General features: G+C 46.9%; 2 protein-coding genes across 8 annotated transcripts in view; one reads left to right on the plus strand and one right to left on the minus strand.

The window, feature by feature from the left end:
* Positions 1–15,201, plus strand: part of MTMR1 (myotubularin related protein 1) — a 58,442-nt gene extending 43,241 nt beyond the window's left edge. For 6 of the 7 annotated variants that reach the window (XM_006774107.2, XM_006774109.2, XM_006774108.2 and 3 more), the window contains 3 exons: positions 4,615–4,728; positions 6,118–6,294; positions 12,823–15,201. In XM_006774107.2, coding sequence (XP_006774170.2) covers positions 4,615–4,728; positions 6,118–6,294; positions 12,823–12,984 — 453 coding nt within the window. In that variant the 3' untranslated portion in view covers positions 12,985–15,201. The remainder of the gene's footprint in view (positions 1–4,614; positions 4,729–6,117; positions 6,295–12,822) is intronic. The other variant, XM_015570701.1, reaches the window with a different exon arrangement.
* A 2,748-nt stretch (positions 15,202–17,949) lies between these two features.
* Positions 17,950–21,758, minus strand: part of CD99L2 (CD99 molecule like 2) — a 47,052-nt gene continuing 43,243 nt past the window's right edge. The window contains exons 12-13 of the mRNA XM_006774111.2: positions 20,379–20,444; positions 17,950–19,201 (exon numbers count right to left, since the gene is read on the minus strand). Coding sequence (XP_006774174.2) covers positions 19,137–19,201; positions 20,379–20,444 — 131 coding nt within the window. The 3' untranslated portion in view covers positions 17,950–19,136. The remainder of the gene's footprint in view (positions 19,202–20,378; positions 20,445–21,758) is intronic.

A 21,758-nucleotide genomic window follows, 5' to 3' on the forward strand; every position in this document is an offset into this window, starting at 1 on the left:
AGGCTGGCCAGAAGTCTCACTGTTTTGTGTGCCATGCACTTCTTGCTGTTCATGTTGATACCAAGCCAGTACAAAAATTAAATGTTGGTTACATTCAGGATAAGAAAAGGAAGTATGAAGTCCATCATAGAAAAAATGTATAAAAAGGTTGAACACAGCCCAGCCGGCATGGCTCAGTGGTTGAGCGTCGACCTATGAACCAGGAGGTCATGGTTCGTTTCCGGTCAAGGCACATGCCTGGGTTGTGGGCTTGATCCCCAGTGGGAGGTGTGCAGGAGGCAGCTGATCAATGATTTTCTCTCATCGTCAATGTTTCTATCTCTTTCTCCCTCTCCCTTCCTCTCTGAAATCAAAAATATATTTTAAAAAATTGAACACAAAAAGTAATTCTGATGCTTCTGAAGGGATAAGCACCACTTCGTGGATCTGAAGTAGTTTATTCCTCCCAAATGTCTAGGTAAATGTGCGTCTGTTATTAACATCTTCAGTCTGACTACCACTTGTCATGTTGATTAGTGCCTATTTTCATGTCTAATCTGCATCATTTTTGTACTGCTTGTTTTTAAGAAAGAAAATAAGGGGTTTAGATTAGAAAATTTCAGATGCCTTTCACAGCTCTAAGACTCTGTCCATGAAATGTGCATAATTATTTTTAAATGATATTGTTAGTGCATTAGATGTAGAAACATGAATGATTAGTCTTTATCAATTAAGTCACAAGTGAATGGATGTAGCTTGTTAGAAAAGATGTGTTAATATAACAAGATTAACTTATTTTTAGGTTGTCTACTGCTAACTCAAGTAAGTTAATGCAGTATAAAGCTGTCAGAAAACTCAGAATAAAATAAACTAATCTCTGTGCACAAATTGATATAAAATGAACTAAGGGGAAAATTGAGGGATTCTTTACAAAAGAATCTCAAAGACATTCTACAACAGCCAGACTTTAACAGACTCTACCTTTTTGGATAAGTTTAAGTTGTTATTTTTGCCCCTCAAGAAGTGCAGAATTTTATTATGGACTAGAGGCCCGATACACAAAGATTTGTGCAAGAATGGGCCTTCCTTCCCCTGGCTGCTGGCACCGCCTCCGCTCCGGCCTGGAGCTGCCTTTCTGCCTTCCCATGCTGCCCCGAGGCCCTGAGCGGCTGGGGTGGTGGGAAACACCTGCATCGTCGCCACGGCAATGACGCAAGCGTCCTGCCCTGCCCCTGGCCGCTTGGTGCCTGCATATGCAAATTAACCACCATCTTTGTTGGGCTAATTTGCATACTCCTGATTGGCTGGTGGGTGTCGTGAAGGTACAGTCAGTTTGCATCTTTCTCTTTTATTAGTGTAGATTTCAGTGGAGTGTTTAAGACCACACTTCTTATGTAAATGGTATAGTTTCCAGGAGAAGAGGCCAAAACAAATTATTGTTACTTACCCTCATGAAATGTTTTCTGAGTTGAATTTAATGCCACAATGCCCGTTGAATAAGAATAGCAGTTGAGGTGAGTAGGAGCCTTTGCATTCCAGTGTCTTGAGTGCTGATGGGCTTGGGCTGAGGGCTGCCCCATGTCACCTTCCATAACTGGTGCCCACTAGGCCAGAATAAGGCTCAGAGTCAGTGGTTTTAGAATGTACCTAACTGAGCTCCCAGATCCAGAATGCAGGCTTAGGAATGAAGACTCATAAGACTAAAAAATCCTATATAATAAAAGTGTAATATGCAAATCGACAAAACAGCAGAACGACCAGTCATTATGACGGGCATTGACCACGAGGGGTCAGAGACTCAATGCAGGAGCTGCCCCTGGAGCTCTGTGTGCTCGCTTCCACAGGGGGAGCACTGCTCAGCCAGAAGCCAGGCTCACGGCTGTCAAGCGCAGTGGTGGTGGCCAGAGCCTCTCCCACCTCCACTGTAGGCAGGTGAAAAGGAGCAAGGGGTCATGGACTGCTTGAGTGTGTAGGCTGGGCTGAGGGAACCACCCCCCCCACCGACTCCAGTGCATGAATCTCGTGCACCGGGCCTCTAGTATGTCAATAAAAGTCTGGTGTCCTGTTAGTAAACATATTTTTAAATGTTTGAAAAGAAAATAGATTTTTCCATTCCTATCCTTGATTTAATAAAACTTCAATAAACACAAATGTTATATATTTGCTTAAAATTAAACTTCATGGTTCTAATAATTTGTGAATAGGGCATAACTAAGATGCATAGTAAAAGACTGGGAAAGTGGACATATTATACACTTGGCTTTTTAAAAGTCATTTGAAATGTGAGACCATTGTCAGAGTTGTAAGGGGCAATCTTAAAGGCTCTGACAGAAGATTTATCAGTAGCTATTTTTAACATGTCAAACAGATTTAGTTGATCATTAATTTAGATAATCTGAGAACAAGAATGCTAAAAGGAACAACCACCACAGCTCCTAGAAGTTATTGAATAAATGGTATTCTGATGGGGCTTCTTAGAACAGAATTGTGTGTTTCTATAAGAGCAATCCTTAAGATGGAGAGAAGGTGACCTTAATCCAAGCTGAGAAGAATTGGTTAAATTGGAGAATGGAGTATCCTGGTGAGGAAAATAATTTCAGTTGGAGTTTGGACAGTCCTGACTAAGCTAAAAAATAAACTTGTCTATCAGTGACCCTGGTTGTCACTCTAGAGGTGACAGGATTAGTCATGATAGTGTGCCAACATCATTGAGTGGGGAATAGGTCTTTAAACTGACAAAAACATGCTGGGTAGTTCTATTTGGTTTTGCTCTAATTGGCTTTGTTTCATTCAGTAGATGATTAATATTTCACTATGTTTTTTTGTGTTTTTGCTGTTCTTTCTTTTTATAAGTTTTATTTTATTGGGGTGACATTAGTCAACATGAACATATAGGTTACATGTGTGGATTAATAATTTACAAAATCTGTATATAGAACCATGTCCCCACCACCCAAAGTCAGATATTCTTCTGTCACCTCATATTAGGACCCTTTTCTTCCCCCTCCCCCCTCCCTCTGGCAACCACCACACTGCTGTTTATATTCGTAAGTTTCAGTTTTATATTCCACATACGAGTGAAATCATATAGTTCTTAGCTTTTTCTGTTTGACTTATTTCACTTCACATAATGTTCTCAGGGTCCATCCATGTTGTTGTAAATGATGCTGTTTCATCCTTTCTTATGGCCATGTAGTACTCTATTGTGTATATATACCACATCCTCCTTATCCAGTCCTCTATTGTAGGGCACTTTGGTTTTAAAATTAGAATTCTGGCACAGGGTAAGACCCACCCCCCAGTACATGCCTGTTACTAGAATCATTATTATCATTTCCAGATTCTTCTCGTGGCTACTAAATGCCAGCTACTAGTTAGAATCTCCTAGCAAAGGAAAAGTCTTTGTTAGAATTCTCCAAAATCCCATTAAGAATTAGCTAAAACAGCCCTAGCTGATTTGGCTCAATGGATAGAGCGTTGGCCTGGGGACTAAAGTGTCCCAGGTTCAATTCTGCTTGAGGGCACACACACGTGCCCAGGTTGTGTTGCAGGCTCGATCCCCAGTTGGGGGCGTGCAGGAGGCAGTCAATCAATGATTCTCTCTCATCATTGATGTTTCCATCTCTTGCTCCCTCTCCCTTTTTCTCTGAAGTCAATAAAAATATATAGAAAAAAATTAGCTAAAACAGTTGAGGTGATCATGTGATTTTCTTCCTCATTCTGTTAATATGGTGAATTTCACTAAATGATTTTTTTGTAACATTATTGATTTTCAAATGTTAAACCAACCTTTCCTTCCTGAAATCAACCCCACATTATTGCTACCCTTTTTATGTATTGCCAGGTTCAATTGCTTATATATTGGTACATATTTGGTGGCGGGGGTATGTGTGCAAGGCGTTTTCTCCATGGGAAGGTTTTAAATTATGAGTTGTTTCTTTAATACATATAGACTTTCTGTTTTTCCTTGAGTCACTTCTGATATATGCTGTGCCTGTAATCCCTCCCCTCCCCCTTCTCCATGGCCCAGAATGTACCTCTAGGTGGAAACCTGAGACAATAGTATGGCTCACCTCCCTGTTTCCTTTCTCTTGGGGGTCACAGTCCCATGCTGTCTGTTGCTAATTTCTGAAAACAGATGTTTCATATATCTTGTCCAGCTTTCTAGTTATTTCTGACAGAAGAGTGAATATGAACTTCTACCATCATGGAGAAATGGGAGCTCCATGAGTTTTGGGTTTTTTTAAGATTTTTAATTGATTTTTTATAGAGAGGGGAAGGTAGGGGGGGAGAGAATCATGGATGTGAAAATGCAAAATTTATCAGCTACTTCCTGCACACCCCCTGCCCCCCAGGGGGTTGAGCCCACAACTCAGGCACATGCTCTGACCAGGAATCAAATCAGCAACCCATTGGTGCATGGGAGGATGCCCAACCAAATGAGCCACACCAGCCAGGGCTCCATAAGCTTTTTAGGCATTGAAGGTACAATTTTTATTGCTTCCAGTTCAGCCAGATCTATAAGCTTGGACTTGAAACTGTAGATAGTTATGTGTCAGCTGTCTTTTCACAAAAATATTGGTACCAATCTGTTTTAGACATTGACCTTTAACCTTATTTCCCTCTCCATTTAAGTTTCCTTCAGCGTTCGAATTTAATGAGCTATTCTTGATTACAATCTTGGATCACCTTTATAGCTGTCTCTTTGGGACTTTCTTGTGCAATTGTGAACAGCAGCGGTTCAAAGAGGTAAGTGCATTATATCCTGTCCATTGCTTTCCAAGTTGCTCAAGTGCCTTTCCCATTAAGTGCCACTGTAGAAGGGGGACTGAATGGAGAGGGACGTAGGTGTAGCCCCCCCCTTTTTTTTTTGCTAAAATGCACTCTAAAAAAACAGCTCTCTTGAGATATAAATTCACCCTTTAAGTGTACAGTTCAGTGGTTTTTAGTATAATGAGTGCATCCATCACCATTTTTCATAAAATTTTTGTCACCTTCAAAAGAAATCCTATACCCATTAGCAACCACTTCCCATCAATGTGTAGTAAGGGTCCAATTTCATTCTTTTGCATGTGGTTATCTAGTTATCCCATCACCATTTGTTGAGAAGACCATCATCTTTCCCCTATTTTCTTGGCACTCATATTGAAAGTCAGTTGACTGTAAATGTGAGGATTTGTTTCTGTATTTTTTTCTATTCCATTGATCAACATTTATATCCATCCAATGCCACTACCACCTGTATTGATTACTGTATCTTTGTAATAAGTTTTCAAATTGGCAAATGTGAGACCTCCAAATTTGTTCTTTTTCAAAATTGTTTTAGCTATTCAGGGTCCCTTGAATTATGCTGGTGTTTCTCTTATAAAGTAATGAAAAGGTCCGAATTGAATTTTCTGAGTCTGGATAGCTTGTGAGGAAGTCAGCTGTCTTGGAAAGAGCAGAATGGTAGAAAATACTCTTGGCCTCATCATTTTCTTGTTTTTATTTTGTCACTGGGCCTGATCCATGTTTAATATTTACCTGCCCCACCAGTATATTCTCATTCAGATGAGCAGTGTAAATGATAGCATTTATAAACATGAGCAATGTAAATGATTATAACATTTCTAAACCATGTACCACAAAATCAGGTGGTGGGGAGTTATAATTTAATGATATATTGACTTCTCTATATAAGGCTTCTCCAGCCTGCAACCCTGGTGTGTTTTGCACAAGATAGCCATGGTTTCCCAATGAAAGGAATCTTATCTGTAAATTCTACCCACAGTCATTAATACTAAGAGTCAAAAAACAAACTGCAAACCGGAATTAAAAATGTATTTGCTATGGATGAGCCCCATCATTCCATGGCTGTTAGAAAGTTCTCATTCCGCCTTCACACAGAGACGCAGTTGCCAGATGTTAACTCAGCAATCCATTTTTCCAGGACAGTAGTCAGTGTGTGTTTTCATGGCATCCCTAGCATGAAGTGATGCATGACAGAGGGATGGGTGTGAGGCTTAGTAAATTGAATTCAAATAAAAATTTGAATTCAATTCATTTGTTATGCAAGTCCTTTTCTTTATGTAATACAAATTCTTAAGGATGTGAAGAAAAGCTGAATTTATTTCAATGTATTCCTTTTTTGTTTTTCAGGATATATATACGAAGACTATATCCTTATGGTCTTATATCAATAGTCAGCTCGATGAATTTTCTAATCCCTTCTTTGTGAATTATGAAAACCACGTCTTATATCCTGTTGCTAGTATGAGTCATTTGGAATTATGGGTAAACTATTACGTGCGATGGAATCCACGAATGAGGCCTCAGGTATCTTTTTGTTTTTCTTCTTTTCAAAAAAGCATGTCTTTCTGTTCAAGTAAAGATGGTATTTCAGAAATGGGTGCATGCTAGGTGTAAGCACATTATACTGGAGGCCCTCTGCCCTTGACTCTCAGGGTTCAACTCTTTGCAGTCGTGTTCCAGCAGGTTCCTTTCACACACCAACCCAGATGCCATTTGCTGAGTTAAAATCTTAGCACCTCTGTCTTATGCTGATGAAGTATTATTAGCTACCAAGTTTGACTCAGCTTTTACAGGAACTTGACTCAGAGGTGTTATGGGGGTAGCAGTACCAATTATGCAGGGTACCATATGGGGAGTTAGTGAAGGATATTTGAAAAATGTATCGTGGTTTGTTTCTAGATTCTAGTAGCACAGCAGAAAGGGGGCCTGTGCTGAGCCGCAGAACAGTGCCCCTTGAAGAAGGGGTAAAGTTTCCCTCTCCTGCCACACTTTGTCACTGATATTTTCTGAGATTAAAAAAATAGAGAAGAGTGCACATCAAGGCCAGGCAGCCCAGCCGTGGTCACCCTTGGTCTTCAGGGGCTGAGTTTGAGCTGTGGTTCAGACACTACCAGTTAGGGTCCCCATGGTGCTCCTCCAAACCTCTGCTCTACACAGTCCTGCCCCACCCTCAATCTCCTCCACATGGGTGGCCAGGGAATGGTTGGTGCTAGGTGAGGAACATACTGATGGGAGGCAGCCCTCACTCCTTGGATGGGATTTCTGCTGAAGTTGTTTTTTAAAGTTAAATATTGTTAGGATTTCCTGGCAGTCCACCTGGAGTATGTTTCCAGGACCTTGCTTAACATCATCACTTCTGTTGGCCACAGATACACTAATCTGCCTTTCCTCTCTGCCCTCTTCCTTCTCAATTCTTCCCTAATTCAGTGTCTTCAGTCTCTCCAGGCACATTTCATCTGTCTTAATCTCTAGAGCTGCCATAGCAAAGTACCACAGACTGGGTGGCTCACACAATTAAAATGTGTTGTCTCCCACATCTGGAGGCTAGAAGGACAAGATGAATGGTGTCAGCCGGGTTGGTTCTTTCTGAGGCCATGAGGGAATGATCTGCTCCAGGCCTCTCTCCTTGTCTTGTAGATGGCCACCATCTTCCCTTATGTGTGTTTGTGTCCAAATTTCCCCTTTTTATAAGAACACCCGTCATACTGGATTAGGGATAACTTTAATGATTTCACTTTGATTTGATCAACTCTATAAAAAACACTTCTCCAAATATAGTCACAACCTGTGGTATGGGGGTTAGAACTTTCACATATGAATGAGGGGATAGGATACGATTCCACCTATAACAATCCCAAACCTTGGGGAAGACCAAACTGTTCATTTCCCTTTTCAGTTGGCTTGGCACTTGAACTTCGAAGGTACTGTCACTTCACTAACCTTCCCACCCTACTGGAAAAGTCACTCACTGTAGACTTAGCTCCAGGTTCTGTTTGACAGGTGCAAATTGCTGCCCAAGGCACTGCTTTTCATCTCCTGACCAGCTCCCCTTTTCTCTCGCACCACAGCCCAAGGTGCTCATCACTTGCTTCTTCTTTTCCTGTGTCATTCCATCTGTTCCACGAAGCTTTAGCTACAGAAGCCCTTTCCACCTCTGGAACCTCTGAGTCAGCCATGCCACCCTCAAGACCTGAGGCCTGTTTTCCAGAACTCCGTGATCAGGGTCTGCTCAGCCCAGTACTTGTCCTTCTGTCCAAGCAGGTCCTAGAACCAGGCCTCAGGTTCCCCTGCACCTGTGCCTCTGCCACCCCTCCTCCCAGGCTGATGGACTCCATGCCCCACAGGCTGCTACTGAGTCACCCCCTATTCTGCCTCTCATGGTAGCATTAGCTGGTGGTCTCAGAACCTTCTTTAGAACCCTTCCCTTGGCGCTCCTTCTACACCAGAGCCCGTGAGTAGGGGAAGGGAGGGGGCAGAGAGGTGGTGGGCCCTAGAGGGGACCCCAGGGGCTCTGTGGGCAGTCCTCCTGGAGGGCAGAAGCCTGCTCTGCTGTCCCTGTAGGCAGGAGGTGAACAGAAAATGGCTTACTTTCCGCTTCGCCAGGTGTTGGCTGAGGTCGGCCTGTGTATGACAGCACTGCAGGGCGTGCCTGAGCGGCCCCTCTGGAGAGAGCTGGGTTTAGGCCCAGCTGTGGGAACGTGAGAAAGTTCTGTAACCTCTTTGAGCCTCCGCCCTCCTTTGTATTTCCACCTCTAAGAGGAGGCACGCTGACCTGAGGGCGTTATCGTAGGATCCAGTGAGAGGCCTGGGAAGCCGGGGGAGTTGGCTGCCATGGAGCCCTGGTGTGCGCCTCTCCACCGGCCTGGCCTCCTGGGCTGGCTGGGGTGACTGTGCTGATACTGGGGTGATAGGGGAAGACCAGGATGTAGGGGAGGCAGGGAGGAGGGGCCCAGGAACACAAATATGGATTCTGCTAAGGAGCACTTGGTAAGCCCAGGGCATGGCGGTTCCATGGGTTCAGAGAGAAGGTGGAGGAAACACTTGGGAGGGTTTTTCCAGGTGGGAATGGCTAGCAAGGGCGCTTCATGCCCAGAGGGATGGTGTGGGCCACACTCCCCTGACCTGCAGGCGTGAATGGGGGAGGTGGGGAGAAAGTCAGAGGTCCTTCCTCCTTGTTCCTTACCCTCCCACCCCAGATCCATGGAGCCCCTCCCTCACCCTATCAGCTCCCGCGCTTTCCCGTGGCTGTTGCCAAAAGAACGTCCACGCTAAGAAAACGTCTTCTAAGAGCGTATTTGAGCCAAACTGGTGACAATTGCCAGGAAGCAAAATCTCAATGGACTGAGAAAATGCCCGCCATAGAATCAGGAGCTGTAAGGGGGTGTTACATAAGCTCCATCCACGTGGGTTAGGCAGGATGGAGGAAGCAAGGCAGGGAACTCTCTGAGAGTGGATAGACTAACACAGAACAACAAAAGAAGAGACACGCACTTCCCTTACATCGGGAGGCACAGGACCGCGAATGCTTACAGCACAGGGAGATGGTATGTGGGCAACAAGATAACGTGCGGTCTCACGGTCTCACGCTCAGGTGCCTGCGGCTGTGCCTTTGAGGGTTTTGAAAAGAAAGCTGCTCTGGCATTTCAAAGGTCTGCTATCAAAGACAATAGAAACCTCAGAGTTCAAGATTGGCCTAGGACTTGACAACCAACCATGACCCGCCTTGGGTTAGGAATTTTGTCGTCTTTTGTCGTAGTTAATCCTCACCGGAGGATATTTTTTCCATTGATTTTTAGGGAGAAAGGGAGGGAGAGTGAGAAAGAGAGAGAGAGAAAGGGAGAGAGAAACATCAATGTGAGAGAGACACATCCACTAGTTGCCTCCCACCCTCGCTCAGATTGGGGCTGGGGATCGAACCTGCAGCCGGTGGGACTCGGCAGAAGGAGCTCCCCTGGGGGACAGACCTCCTGGGGGCTCCCGGGAGACTGGTTTTCCCCGGGCTGAGGACATTCCAGATTGGGCCACGGGGTTGTGTTCCATCAGAGAACTGAGGGGAGGCAGAGAGAGAAAAGTTTTAGAGACTCAAGAGCAGATAATGGGCATGGCACCCTGGGAATAATAACATGGCTCACAGTTACCGACCCCGGTCACCAGCGCAGGCGCGTTGGAAGCACTTTGCATACAAGAAAGCACTTATCTTCACAATCAGCATGAGAGAGAGGTAGGGTTGTTATCCTTATTTTATAGATGAGAAAGCACAGAGAAGTCAATAACTTTCCGGAGGTCACACAGCTAGTGGTCTGAGGCAAGGCAATTTGGCCTGAGAGTCTTGATCTAACCACTGCACCACACTGCCCGGCTGTTCTGGCAGCTGTTCCTAGCGAGGGGTGAGTGGTAGCCTGGGGTGAAGGTCACTGGGAGCCCAGAGAGACACAGACCAGTATGAAACAGTCCCTACAGGACGCAGCCGCGGTTTGGCTGTGGGGGGCAGGTGGGATCATCTGTGTCAGCATCAGGAGCCCAGGCGGGAAGCAGGACCGTGGAAGCCTACAGCTAAAACACTCGCTTCCAGCCCAGCCGGTGTGGCTCACTGGTTGAGGGTCAACCTATGACCCGGGAGGTCACAGTTCGATTCCTGGTCGGGACACATGCCCTGGTTGCGGGCTTGGTCTCCAGTAGGGGGCATGCAGGAGGCAGCCATCAATGGTTATCTCATCACTGATGTTTCCATGTCCCTCTCCCTTCCTCTCTCTGAAATAAATTAAAAGATATTAAAAACAAAAGGTAATCTTTATTTTTTAAAAAAAAAAAAAAAAAAAAAAAAAAAAAAAAAGAACCCTTCCCTTATTTGAAACTCCCCTCCATTTACTATATGAGGGCCCAGCTGCTGTAACCATGTCTCATGCAGACTTCTAATGTGGTGCAAGGGACTACTAGCTGCTTCCTATGTTACAGTGCAGAGTAGCAAGGGAAGCACACATGTCCACACTGGTGTGAGGGGATCTCAGCACTAAGGCAGCCAGAGCACATTTCTACATACCAAACGGGTTCTGGGTTTAGTGTGTGCTTTGAGTAGCAAAAATGCTAACATCTAAGAGTTGTAAAATGTTTTCTTTATTGAAGAACATCTGAAGCTGAGAGACACAGTCTCAACTCTTTACTCCATGAAAACAAATAGTATACATTTAGTATACATTGGTCAGTGGTCAATGTTTTAAATATAGATTTTTTTTTTAATTTCACTTGTGGCCAGTAAGCCATTAGTAACTCATTTTAAATGTTCAGTAAAGTTTATCCCTGTACCAGCGAGCATCTGTCCTTAGCTCTGTGGCATCTATGCAGAGTGCCATGATATCAGTTAGCAATCATCTGGCCTCCAGAAAGCTTCCTCACAAGCAGTTCCAAAATCTGTTCTTTCCTCCTTGGAGTAGCCAGCTCCTTGAGCCACTCACCCCCTAGTGGCCAAAGTCAGTCACACAAGGCCTCCTGGTGCAGCCAGTTATGGAAGGAAAGGCTGCCCCCAAGCAGCCAGGGCCAAATCCTATTTCTGGCGGTGATTGTCTCTGATGCCTGATGTGGGGCAAGGCCCTTAACCTTGCTGAGACCTTGTGGGTGTACAAGTGTAAAGTGAATTCCTACCTTGATGGGCGGTAGGGCTGGGCCTTGTTGCTCCCTTCTTCCTCTGACCTGCCAAAGTCAGGAGTTTGTTCTCGGCCTCTTCCGTGCTGGTCACCAAGCCACCGTGCTATGATGGCGGCACCTGGCTGCCCTCCTTTTCATCTCACTTCCTTTCTTCTCTGGCTCGCTCACTTTTCTGCCTGTCCCTCTCATCTCTGTCACCCCCTTGTCTGTTTCTCTCTTCCTCTTTCTCTCATGTCTCTGCCCCTTTCTCATCTGTTTCCCCCTCCTCTGATCTCTGACCCTCTCCTCTGTCTTCCACCTTCCCTCTTTCTTCCAGTCAGGCTCGTCATCACTGGCTTCCCTAATGGGACAGTTCAGTCTTTGGTGGAGGTAAATGATGAAATAGACAGGCCTGGTAGGAGTGGAGAGTCCAAAAGTGTCCCCCCACCCCCAGAGCATGTGCTATTTACACTGGTCCCTATGGGCTGAAGCAAGCACATGTGTGAAAAGGCTGGGGGAAGAGTACTCCAGGCAGAAGGGACAGCACATGCTTCCAATACCTGGAAAGTTCTGGAATGCTGGACCTGGTGAGAGGTGAGCAGGAGAGGCAGGCTGGGGTCAGACTACACAGGGCCTTGAGGACAAGGCCAGGCTGTTACCCTTAGGATGGCACGAAGAAGCCATTGCAGTGGTTCTCAACCTTCCTAATGCTGCAACCCTTTAATACAGTTCCTCATGTTGTGGTGACCCCCAACTATAAAATTATTTTCGTTGCTACTTCATAACTGTAATTTTGCTACTGTTATGAATTGTAATGTAAATATCTGATATGCAGGATTTTCATTGTTGCGACCCACAGGTTGAGAACCGCTGCATTAGAGGGTGTAAGTGGTTGTGCCTAGCTGTATGGAAGGAAGGAGGGAGGGAAGAGCCAGTGTCCCCAGGGGACTCCCCTCTGCTGGCACTGCCCTCTCCAGGGGCTTCTGCTAGCTCGTATTCCAATCAATGAAAATGAATAAAACTTCAAGTTGTAGAAAGTGCTGATTTAACAGAAGCATTTTTAGTCAGTAGAGCTATTTATAAAATTGTAAAAATTCAGAGGTAATGGAGGTATGTATGCGTGCGAGGGGCAGAAGCCAGTAGCATTTTACGACCAGTCAGTACCTGTGGCCTTGCCTGATGCGCAGGTTGAGGTTTCACCTGAGCCTGCATATGTTCTCCGAGAATTTGGCCAAGCTGGCAGGGGAGCACAGGGTGACAAAAGCATCCCCACGGGGTTAGCTGGAACCTCTGGCTCCTGGGTAGAGTCCCTGTAGCTTGGCATGAGGACACATGGGCATCTTGGTTGTGAACTCATCCTGCAGTTAGGAGCATCTGCATGCTGAAAGTGCCCATGAGTGGCTAACACAGCTGTGTCCTGCTTGCCCCCAGATGCCAATTCACCAAAATCTCAAGGAGCTGCTGGCTGTGAGGGCGGAGCTGCAGAAGAGGGTGGAGGACCTGCAGCGGGAGGTGGCCACTCGAGCCTCATCCCCATCTGAGCGGGGTTCCTCGCCTTCCCACTCAGTCACACCCGTCCACACCTCAGTCTGATGCTGCAGAGACAGTAGTTCCGGTGAGTCCAGCCATCAAGGCCATCCTGCGGCTCCACTGCTTTCCCCAGTGACTCAGGCAAGGGTCCTGCGACCTGTTCTGGCTATACATTGTGATCTTGTCTTTTAGGATTAGGCCTAGTGCCCTCCACATCTGGACAGCACTTCCAACCAGCGACCCTGTGTGTGGCTAGGTGCCAGCTCCCACTGTCGTCTATACTTTTTTGTTTTCTGAACATCCCATTTCCTTCCTGTTGGGTTTCTCAGGGGTGGCTGTCTGTCCCATTGACCTTGTGACCAGCCCAGGCGCTTGGGAGAAGCCATAGTGAATGGAACATAGTGCTTAGGTTCAAAGAAATCTCATACCATTTCTTTCCTTCATTAAAACAAACACCATTTACTTAGAGACCATGTTGCCAGCCCCGGGCTTCTTTCAGCTCCTTGCTACAACTTGACTGTTTTAAAGTTAACTATTTTGGGGGAAAAACAGACCACTGCCCTCTGTTCTAGAGTTCTTGCAAGGGGGCCCCTGTACCAATTACTGTTGTGCACATGTAAGGTATTTTTTAAAAAGAGAAATATGCATTTATTTTCCTATGTCCTTTTTTATGTTTATACTAGTCACCCCAGGAGGTATCTGCTAACTGGACTGTGAGAAATTCTTTTCAAAAACAGCTCATAATAACTTTTATGTGGTACATTTAAAACACGACTTGAATACTGTTGTTTAAAAGGCATTGTGTTCTTGACTTACCTAACTTTGGTACTTGCCTCCTGAGGTGGCCTAGGCCACTGATGGCAATAGCAGCAGTTTCCCTCGGGATGGCTTTGCAGAGGGGTAGGACTCTGGCAGCTCTGCGCTGGCCTCCCCATGGGCTCCTTCACAGAGCTGTCCACAGCTCCTGGCCTGTCTGACCTTGCAGCCTCCTGCTTCTGAGTCCGCTCTCACCTGTTATCTGCCTGTCTGAAGATCTCTTTAATTCAGTTTATTCATATGACTTCATGTCAGTATTTTAAAGCAACCACTGAGCTGTGGCTTCAGTTGCCAAAAGCATAACACGCACTTCCCTGGGTCTTCTCATCTCAGAGCCAACCTTCTCCGGCCAGGCCTCTCCTCCCAGGTTTGAGCCTTCCCTCCTGAATTTGGGTTCTGGGACTCTGTCATTGTGGGCAGGAACTAATTCACCATCAGCTGGTCCATCCACTAGTGCTAGAGCTGAGTTCCTCTGTGTGGTGTCACAGAATCTTGTACCCGCCCCAGCAGGCCAAACCCTCCTCCTGCCCATTTCTGCCAATCACTGGGACCCCCATCACTGCAGGAGTTAAGCTTGCCTTTGGAGTCAGGGAGCCTCGGAAGCCCATAGGGTTAGAGCTGAGTACAACTGCATTGGAATATCTAGTTTGTTTAATTAGTGGACGCCATGCACAGTCTTACATATTGACCTTATTTTTGAAAATATATTCTTAAAAAAGATTTTTTTACAAATAGTTAAGAGAATAGATGTTTTTTCAACTTGGAACTTTCTGATTCTTAAAGAAAATTATCTGGTACTTGTAAGGTATCGGAAGTACTTCTTCCAAGTAATTTGATTACCTAAAATGAATTCTCCATTTTTATCAGCTGGGGATTTGTTTCTAAATCATAGTTCAATTTATATTAGCTTTTGATTTATGCTCCCAACATATCTGAAAGCTTATTTACAAATGGATAAACTGGATTATTCATTGATACACTGTTTTCTTCCTAAATGGAGACATTCCCTTTTTTTGTTCCCTAGAAATATCCTTTAATCCCCAGCTGCACTAAAACTATTAAACTTGGTGGGGACTGGATGAGGCTTCTGACAGAACCAGAGCAGCAGAGTGGGCTTATTCTTGCCCAGGTCAGCTAGCTTGGTGCTGGGCAGGGTGGGGGCCTAGGCTGGGCTGTCGCACCCTCCTCTGCATGTGGGGCCCTAGGAGGAGCCCTCGAAACTCCCATTCAATTTGAAAGCAGCAATCGAGATCATTCTCCTTATTATGTTCCTAGCACAAAACTGTTTCTAAAATAATTTGAAGTATAGTTTTGTTACCTAAGCAGTTCTTTTTTTCAGTTTTATTTAAGTGTACTAGAATGTAAAACCTTTACGGTGCAGATTTTTAAAAACTGGTACAGTATCGTATTTGCCTCATCTGATGCACTATATTACAATCTGTAATTAAAATGATAATATCTTTGCTCTGTGGTTTCTTTTTTTAAGTGTTTTGGTAGATCCCCGCCCCCCTGGGGGAAATTAGTAATGGTAAACATTCAATCCATGTTATTTTATTATGTGCCTTTAAATAATTGAATTCATTTACTAAATCATAAATGCAATTTATCTTAAATCTTCAGTGTTTTGGCTGAAATGGGTAAGTACTGTGATTTAAAAATCTGAAATGCCTCTTGACCTTAACCTTGAAAAAATGTTAAGGACACAGGAAAGGACTGGAGACACCTGAGAACCAGGTGCAGCTCTGAGGAGGCAGAGCTGTCTTTCCAGGCCATGAGTCCTGGAACCTAAAACTGGGTGCACTTCTGAGAAGCCCCAGAGTCCACATAAGGAATGCTGGCCTTCTGGAGGGCTGTAAGGGCTTGGATGAAACCATGGTACCCCTGAGGCTCACCCTTCTTAAAAAGTCCTCGATCCCTGTCCCTCTCCATGGAGCAGTCACTGTAGCTGCAGTCCTCAGCAGTGACAGCTGAGTAGCAAGCTGGGAGGGCCACTGTGTGAGACCCCAGTTGGCCATGCAGAACCTCTGCACTGAAAAGTCACTCGGTGGGTTTGGATTTGAAGACTTAGTGCTGTTTTACTACTAGAACAAAAATGTCACCCACCTCAATGTGGAAGCCTTCCTAGTGTCCACCGCATCTTGCTCATGCTGAAATGTCAGGCTGTCTTTTCACTCTGTAAGCCAAGCTGTGGGGTCATGACAAGAGCACACTTTATCCCAAACAGGCCATTCCACACAGAGCAATGAGTGATAGGGTGCAGGGCCCTCCTCCTTGCTCAGTTTCTCTGGCTGAAACCACTGCACAGACCTCAAAGCCACCCTCGATACTGCCTTTCATTGAAGAAGGCAAAGCAGTGGGCTTGGGAGTCAGGAGTCTGGAGCCTTTGCCCTCCTGCCACCCCTTGCCCCCCATGTACCCTGGAACATCAGGCACATCACTGTACAGCTCTAGGCCTTAGCTCCTTATACCCTGAGGGGGGCCACCCCCTGGAAGCCCTAACCTACCTCTCTCCTTCCAGAGAAATACCTTTGGCTGGGGAGGGTGTGGAGGAGGTCAGCTCTATATCACAATTAGGGGAAAAAACAGCATCACCTGACAAAGGAAGTGCCTTGAACGCCACCACAATGCAATAATCTCTTAGGTTTCATTTTGTTTAATGCAAAGACAAGACAGTTTACAATTCACTCTTAAATACAAGCACATAAAAAGTACTGGGGTCTTGATCAGTCTCTATTTCTTCTTCCTCAGAGAACTGATACTAACTCCCAACCCAAGTAGCCAAGGCAGTGGGCTGGCACTGTTCTATGGGTCCGACCTGAGAGGGTATTCCACCCCACAAACCTGCCATGTCTCCTTCCTCCACATGCTGTTAATATCACCCCCCCCGCTGTCCCACCTGCCCACCACATTAAGCTGATACGGATTGGCTCTTTTCAACTGGCCCTTCTAATTCACTCACTTTATCTTCCTTATCATCTGAGAGAGGCCCACACCAGCCAATGCAACTTTCAGATAATCACATAGTTACAAAAGCCCCATAGGCTTCTGCAGGTATCAATACTCCACCTGGGTTGACAGCTCTGCAAATGGGTGGCTGAGTGACTTTCCAGGCTTGGCCAGCCACTAGCAGCAGGTTTGAGCACTCATTCTGCAGAAGCCACCCCGAGAGCTAGGGAGGAACAAAATCGGTTTGGCAACTGAAGTCAGTGCTGCTCAGAATGTGGCTTTACAGAGCGAGTTGACTTCTCATCCCAGATGGAGGGGTGCAGGTTCTTTGCCATCACAAGCCTCAGGTTAAAGCTAAGGGGAGAAACCCAACTAATTCCAGTGCCAATCCTCGCCATGCCAGGGGCCACACAGGCCACATCACTCCTCATCCTACTCACTGCTGTGACTGACTTCTCTATAAAATGTCCACAGTTCCCAGTGGCAGGGAGAGAGTATTCAATCACATGCAAACGCTGGCCCTTTTTTTCCCCATTAAAGGCCTCAGGAGGGTCTTGGTGCTCAGACATCCTAACACAATCCCTTTCTGACTCCTGTCCTTAGGACACTGGCTGTCCCTGGGTCCTGAGGTCAACCTATCTATGTAGCAACAAGCCATAGATGCAAAAATCCTTCATAGCTGCCTCCAGCCCAGCACTGGCCAGGGATTCAGGCCATCAGTTCTTGTCATTGTTGGGACGGGGAAGCCGAGCAAAGTTGACAACAATCTGGCTAGTGAGGGCTGGGAGGTGTTAGAAACAGGCATACCTTGCAAGCAATGCCTCCCCTGCTCAATCTCTTGGAACATGGGGAGGCCACATTTTCCTTCCTCCAGTGTCCTCAGTGCTCCACGCCCCCTCAAAGACACATACCCCTGGCCTGACTGGGAGGTACCCCCACACAGAAGGCATTTTAGGACCCACAGGCCTGCATTGGGAATGGATCCGAAGGGCAGCACTGAGCCACACAATCCAACTGAACTGATTACCATCACACAACGGAGTATGTTTTTAAAACAAGTACATAAATGAGCACATGAGGCATGCATTAGATAACCTATGGGGTCTGTTCATATTTCAACTGTTTCCTTAAGTTGGAGTTGGCTCTTCTAGCTCAGCAAAGAGCTAACATAGAGCCTGGGAGACTGGTGGGGCCTCCTGTGCAGGGCAGAGGCACATGAACTTGTGTAAATAGGAGCCTATCTATGACACTCCAAACTTATTATTAGTAGACAGTGACTCTATACTCTAGCTCAGCCTCTGACAGCAGAGCTCCCAGAAACAGGACCACATGTGGGCCAAAGAGAACATTCCAGGAAGTCAGCTCTGCTCCAGCCCAAATAAGATAGTGCCAGGTCAAGTGAGGAGCCAGTCCCTGGGTTCTGGTGTTTCCCACAGTGAGCAGGCCCCCAGTGCTCATCATCAACAGGCCAGACAGTATATCTATAAACTTGCCAAGGCAGGCATATGTCACTAAACCAAGCAAACATCCCTCCCCTCTTCTCCCCTCCCCTTTCCCTCAAATATATTTCTAAGCAAACAACAAGCATGCTTCTGGCTTTGATACTCATTCTTGATGTCTGTATCTTTTGCTACCAAATAAGAACACAAAAGGAAGGGGGATAAATTCATTTCTAGTACATAAATGATTCCTAAAAACTAATCATGTCAGCCTGAAGACCACATCCAGTCCCCTATGGAATCAGATGGGAATTAGATTTGAGAGTCACAGCTTGTACTTGTCTAGAAAATTCCTAAACTCTGAGGGCAGGACTAGCATGGCATGCATTTTTGCAATTAAATAAATGTAAAATGTAAAGTCTCCACATGGACCAGCTCTCTGGAAGCCCAGCAGTGAGTGTCAAAGCTGGAATTGGAAAGGACAGAAATGACCCCCCACCTCCACCCTGGGTGTCGTGTGTGCCCAGTGTTACCTGGTGTTCACTGGTTCGTTCCTTGCAGGGGCTCTAAGCACTGTATGTTAGCTGGGCCCCCTGATTGTTCTCTGAGGTCACACTAGGGCTGCCTTTTGGCAAAAACCTGCCAATGAGTCAGGAACCACACTACCCTGTGGTCAATATCTTGTCCCCTAAGCACAAGTGTCCTCTTGGCTTCCCTCAGCTTGGTCCCCCTCCCCAGCTCACTAAGGCCTGGGATTGTCTAGTTTTGGGGAGTGGGTGACCCAGCAGCTCCCACGGCTGGATTTCAGGGTATCTGTGGCAGGGAGGGCACCACCATCCTGTCTGCAGGGCACAGAAACCAAACTCACAAACACCAAGAGCTCATCCAGAAAACTTAAGAACAACGAGAAGCCAATGATATCAAAGGAACAGTACAGCAGCTGCGGGTCCAAATGAAATAAGGATCTTGGTCCTCAGTGGCAAGACCACTGTGAGCGGCTGCTGCAAGTGACCCTCAGATCCGAGGCGGCTGGGGCTGCGGTGGCTCCGCAGACTGTGGTGGCAGTTCTAAGCATTTCACTGGGAAGAGAAAACACCCGTTAGAAGGGATTCATTTCCACGCTGCACAGAAGGCGCAAATACACAAGTCAGCCCCTGCTGGGGACAGCGAGCTGGTTCCCTGTCTGTCCTGTTCAGGGGCTGGGGCAGCACAGCCCCTCGTGGCCAAACTCCCCTCTAGTGCCCACTCTGTCCCCAGTCAGGGCAACCCATTTCCTCATCTGTAACGGGAATGCTTCTGATGGGGTTGCTGGGCGGATTTTAAATAAAGCACTCGACACAGTACCTGGTCCACAGAACGTGCTCACACAATGTTGGCTAAGAGTTTTAAAAATGCTTATAGTGAATGCTGCTGTCGAGCCAGTTTTCCCATGTTTTAATTCAGAGCTCTTTAATCCATTCAGTGCAGTACTGTCAAGTACCCATCCTAAGCAAGGGCATGGGGCACGCTGTGCACCCCCACTGCTGCTGCCCTCTAATATAGCCACAAGATGCCTACCCAGCCTCTACTGAGGAAAACAGACTTTCCTGACCACTCCACTCAAATTCTGGAGCCATAGGTGGTATCTACCCTGTGAAATTGGCCCTCCGGGCCAGCATCTTGACCTTATGCAGCCTCCATTGCTGATGACTCCTGCACCCAGAAAGGGCTTCATGACCATGAAGGAGACAGGGAAGGGTGGAAGGAGGGAGGGAGAGGGGGGAAGGAAGAGTAGAGGGAGAAAGGGAGGAAATGAGGGAGGGGGAGGGAAAAAGGGAGGGAGACAGGTTCCAATAATAGGGTCTATGTTTTAACCAAGTTCCCTCTTGCCTTTGGCAATTTTCAAATTGAAAGTTTATGTGTCTAGGGTAAAATATTCCCCAGGGCTCTATGAGAATTTGTCTGGAGTCATCTATTTTCATTGTAGGGAGTACAAGGGCCTGGGGCTCATGCTCAGATAACTCAGGAGCACAGCCCGACCCCCAATAGTGCACCGAAGTCCTCAACACAGCATCAGCTGGCCCTGGCTGTGGTCCCACTCTCCCTGATGGCCATCTGATCAGGGGCTGAGTGCAGGGACCTCTGGGTCACTGCAGCCCTTGTTCTGCCTGGATATTCTAGAAACAGACACTTCTGCACTTCCTGCTTCCCTAGCACAGTGCTGGGCTCACCAACTAGGGGATCTTTGGCAAGGGACACTGACCAAAAAGTCTTTACCTTGAGGTTCTTCACACACAACAGCTTCCAGGTTCTCTCCCTTCACGTAGTCTGCATTGAGACCCTCTGCAAAGGGCAAAGGGGAGAGTTAGCAACTGAACCAAAGGGTCTCCCACCATGATCAAGCACTCCCGACTAAGTCCTCCAACTCCCTTCACAGACTCGGACTCTGCACCCTGAGCCACGTAAATGTCTTCATCTAGGCAGAGTGGCTGGCTGGGAGTGTGCTGCCTGCCCAATTCTCATCATCATCCTCAGAAATGATATCACATGGCAAAGGCCCCTGACAAACCCCATCCGCATAGGGCAGGTGGCACCGCATGTAGATTGTAGGCCAGACAGCAGCTCCGCTCAGCAGAGGGGGCACCCAATAGCAGGGCTCAGTGTCACCCATGGGTCCATATGCTGGGCCAGCGGCCAGGGAGGCAGAGAGGGAGCCAAGCACTGCATGAGTAACTGGTGAATGCTGAGTAGAGGGGCAGATAGCTGAGTGGAGCTCACTTTGGAGATGCCTGCAAAGCCTCCTGCTAGTGTACAGCCTTCCCGGCAACACCTGCATGGAGAGGCCAACCAGATCCTCTAGGCAGTGGGAATGGCACTGGCCCTGCCCCAGCACATACAGGTGCTAGGGCCCAACAACAGCTGCTCTGGTCTAGTTATTTGGCTTTCTCCCACCTACTTTTGAGAGGGACTTGGGGACTCTACAAAGCATGCTCTGCATGCCAGCGCTCTGGCCACTGAGCAGCGCCATGCTGGACACAAGGGCCATTACTCAGGACCCAGAGTGGACCGAACCCCTGCTGCCTGGGGAGAGTCAAGAGCCCCTGTCTTATCCTTAGATGAGCAAGAGACTGGAAATCTCATCAGAGCTCTGGGCCTGTGGGAACACTGGATCATGGTTACAACCAACCAACCAAATGAGTAGGCACCAGTGTAAGTCACTCCACCCTCCTAGGCTGCATTCAGGCTCCTTGCCTAGAAAAGTTTGCCTGTATGCCCTGATGCTTGCTGGCTCAAGGCGACACCAGATGGGTCCAGTAAAAATGTGGGCATCTGTCAGCAGGTGTGGCTGGCCCCCATATGGGACAGGGTAGGTGATAAAAGCTATCCCCAGCTGATGGGAAGGGGATGGGAGACTCCTTGAGCTCTGATCACTGTCCAGCTGCCACCCTGGCATGCACTGGACTGGCTTTTACCTGTGGGCAGCCATCTGGTTTGCTCCTCAGGATGGCCACCAGGGGGCATCTGAATCCTACACAGAACCTTCACCCCCCTCCCACACATCCCTGAACCCAGCCTAGGGACAGAAAGTCTGGCAGGTGGCACCCTCCCGTGTGTATCAGGGAAAGCTAAAGATGATGTGGTTGCAGCCAAGTTGGA

Source organism: Myotis davidii, unplaced genomic scaffold (genome assembly GCF_000327345.1).
Source record: "Myotis davidii unplaced genomic scaffold, ASM32734v1 scaffold1147, whole genome shotgun sequence".
In the NCBI taxonomy this organism is placed as follows: domain Eukaryota; kingdom Metazoa; phylum Chordata; class Mammalia; order Chiroptera; family Vespertilionidae; genus Myotis; species Myotis davidii.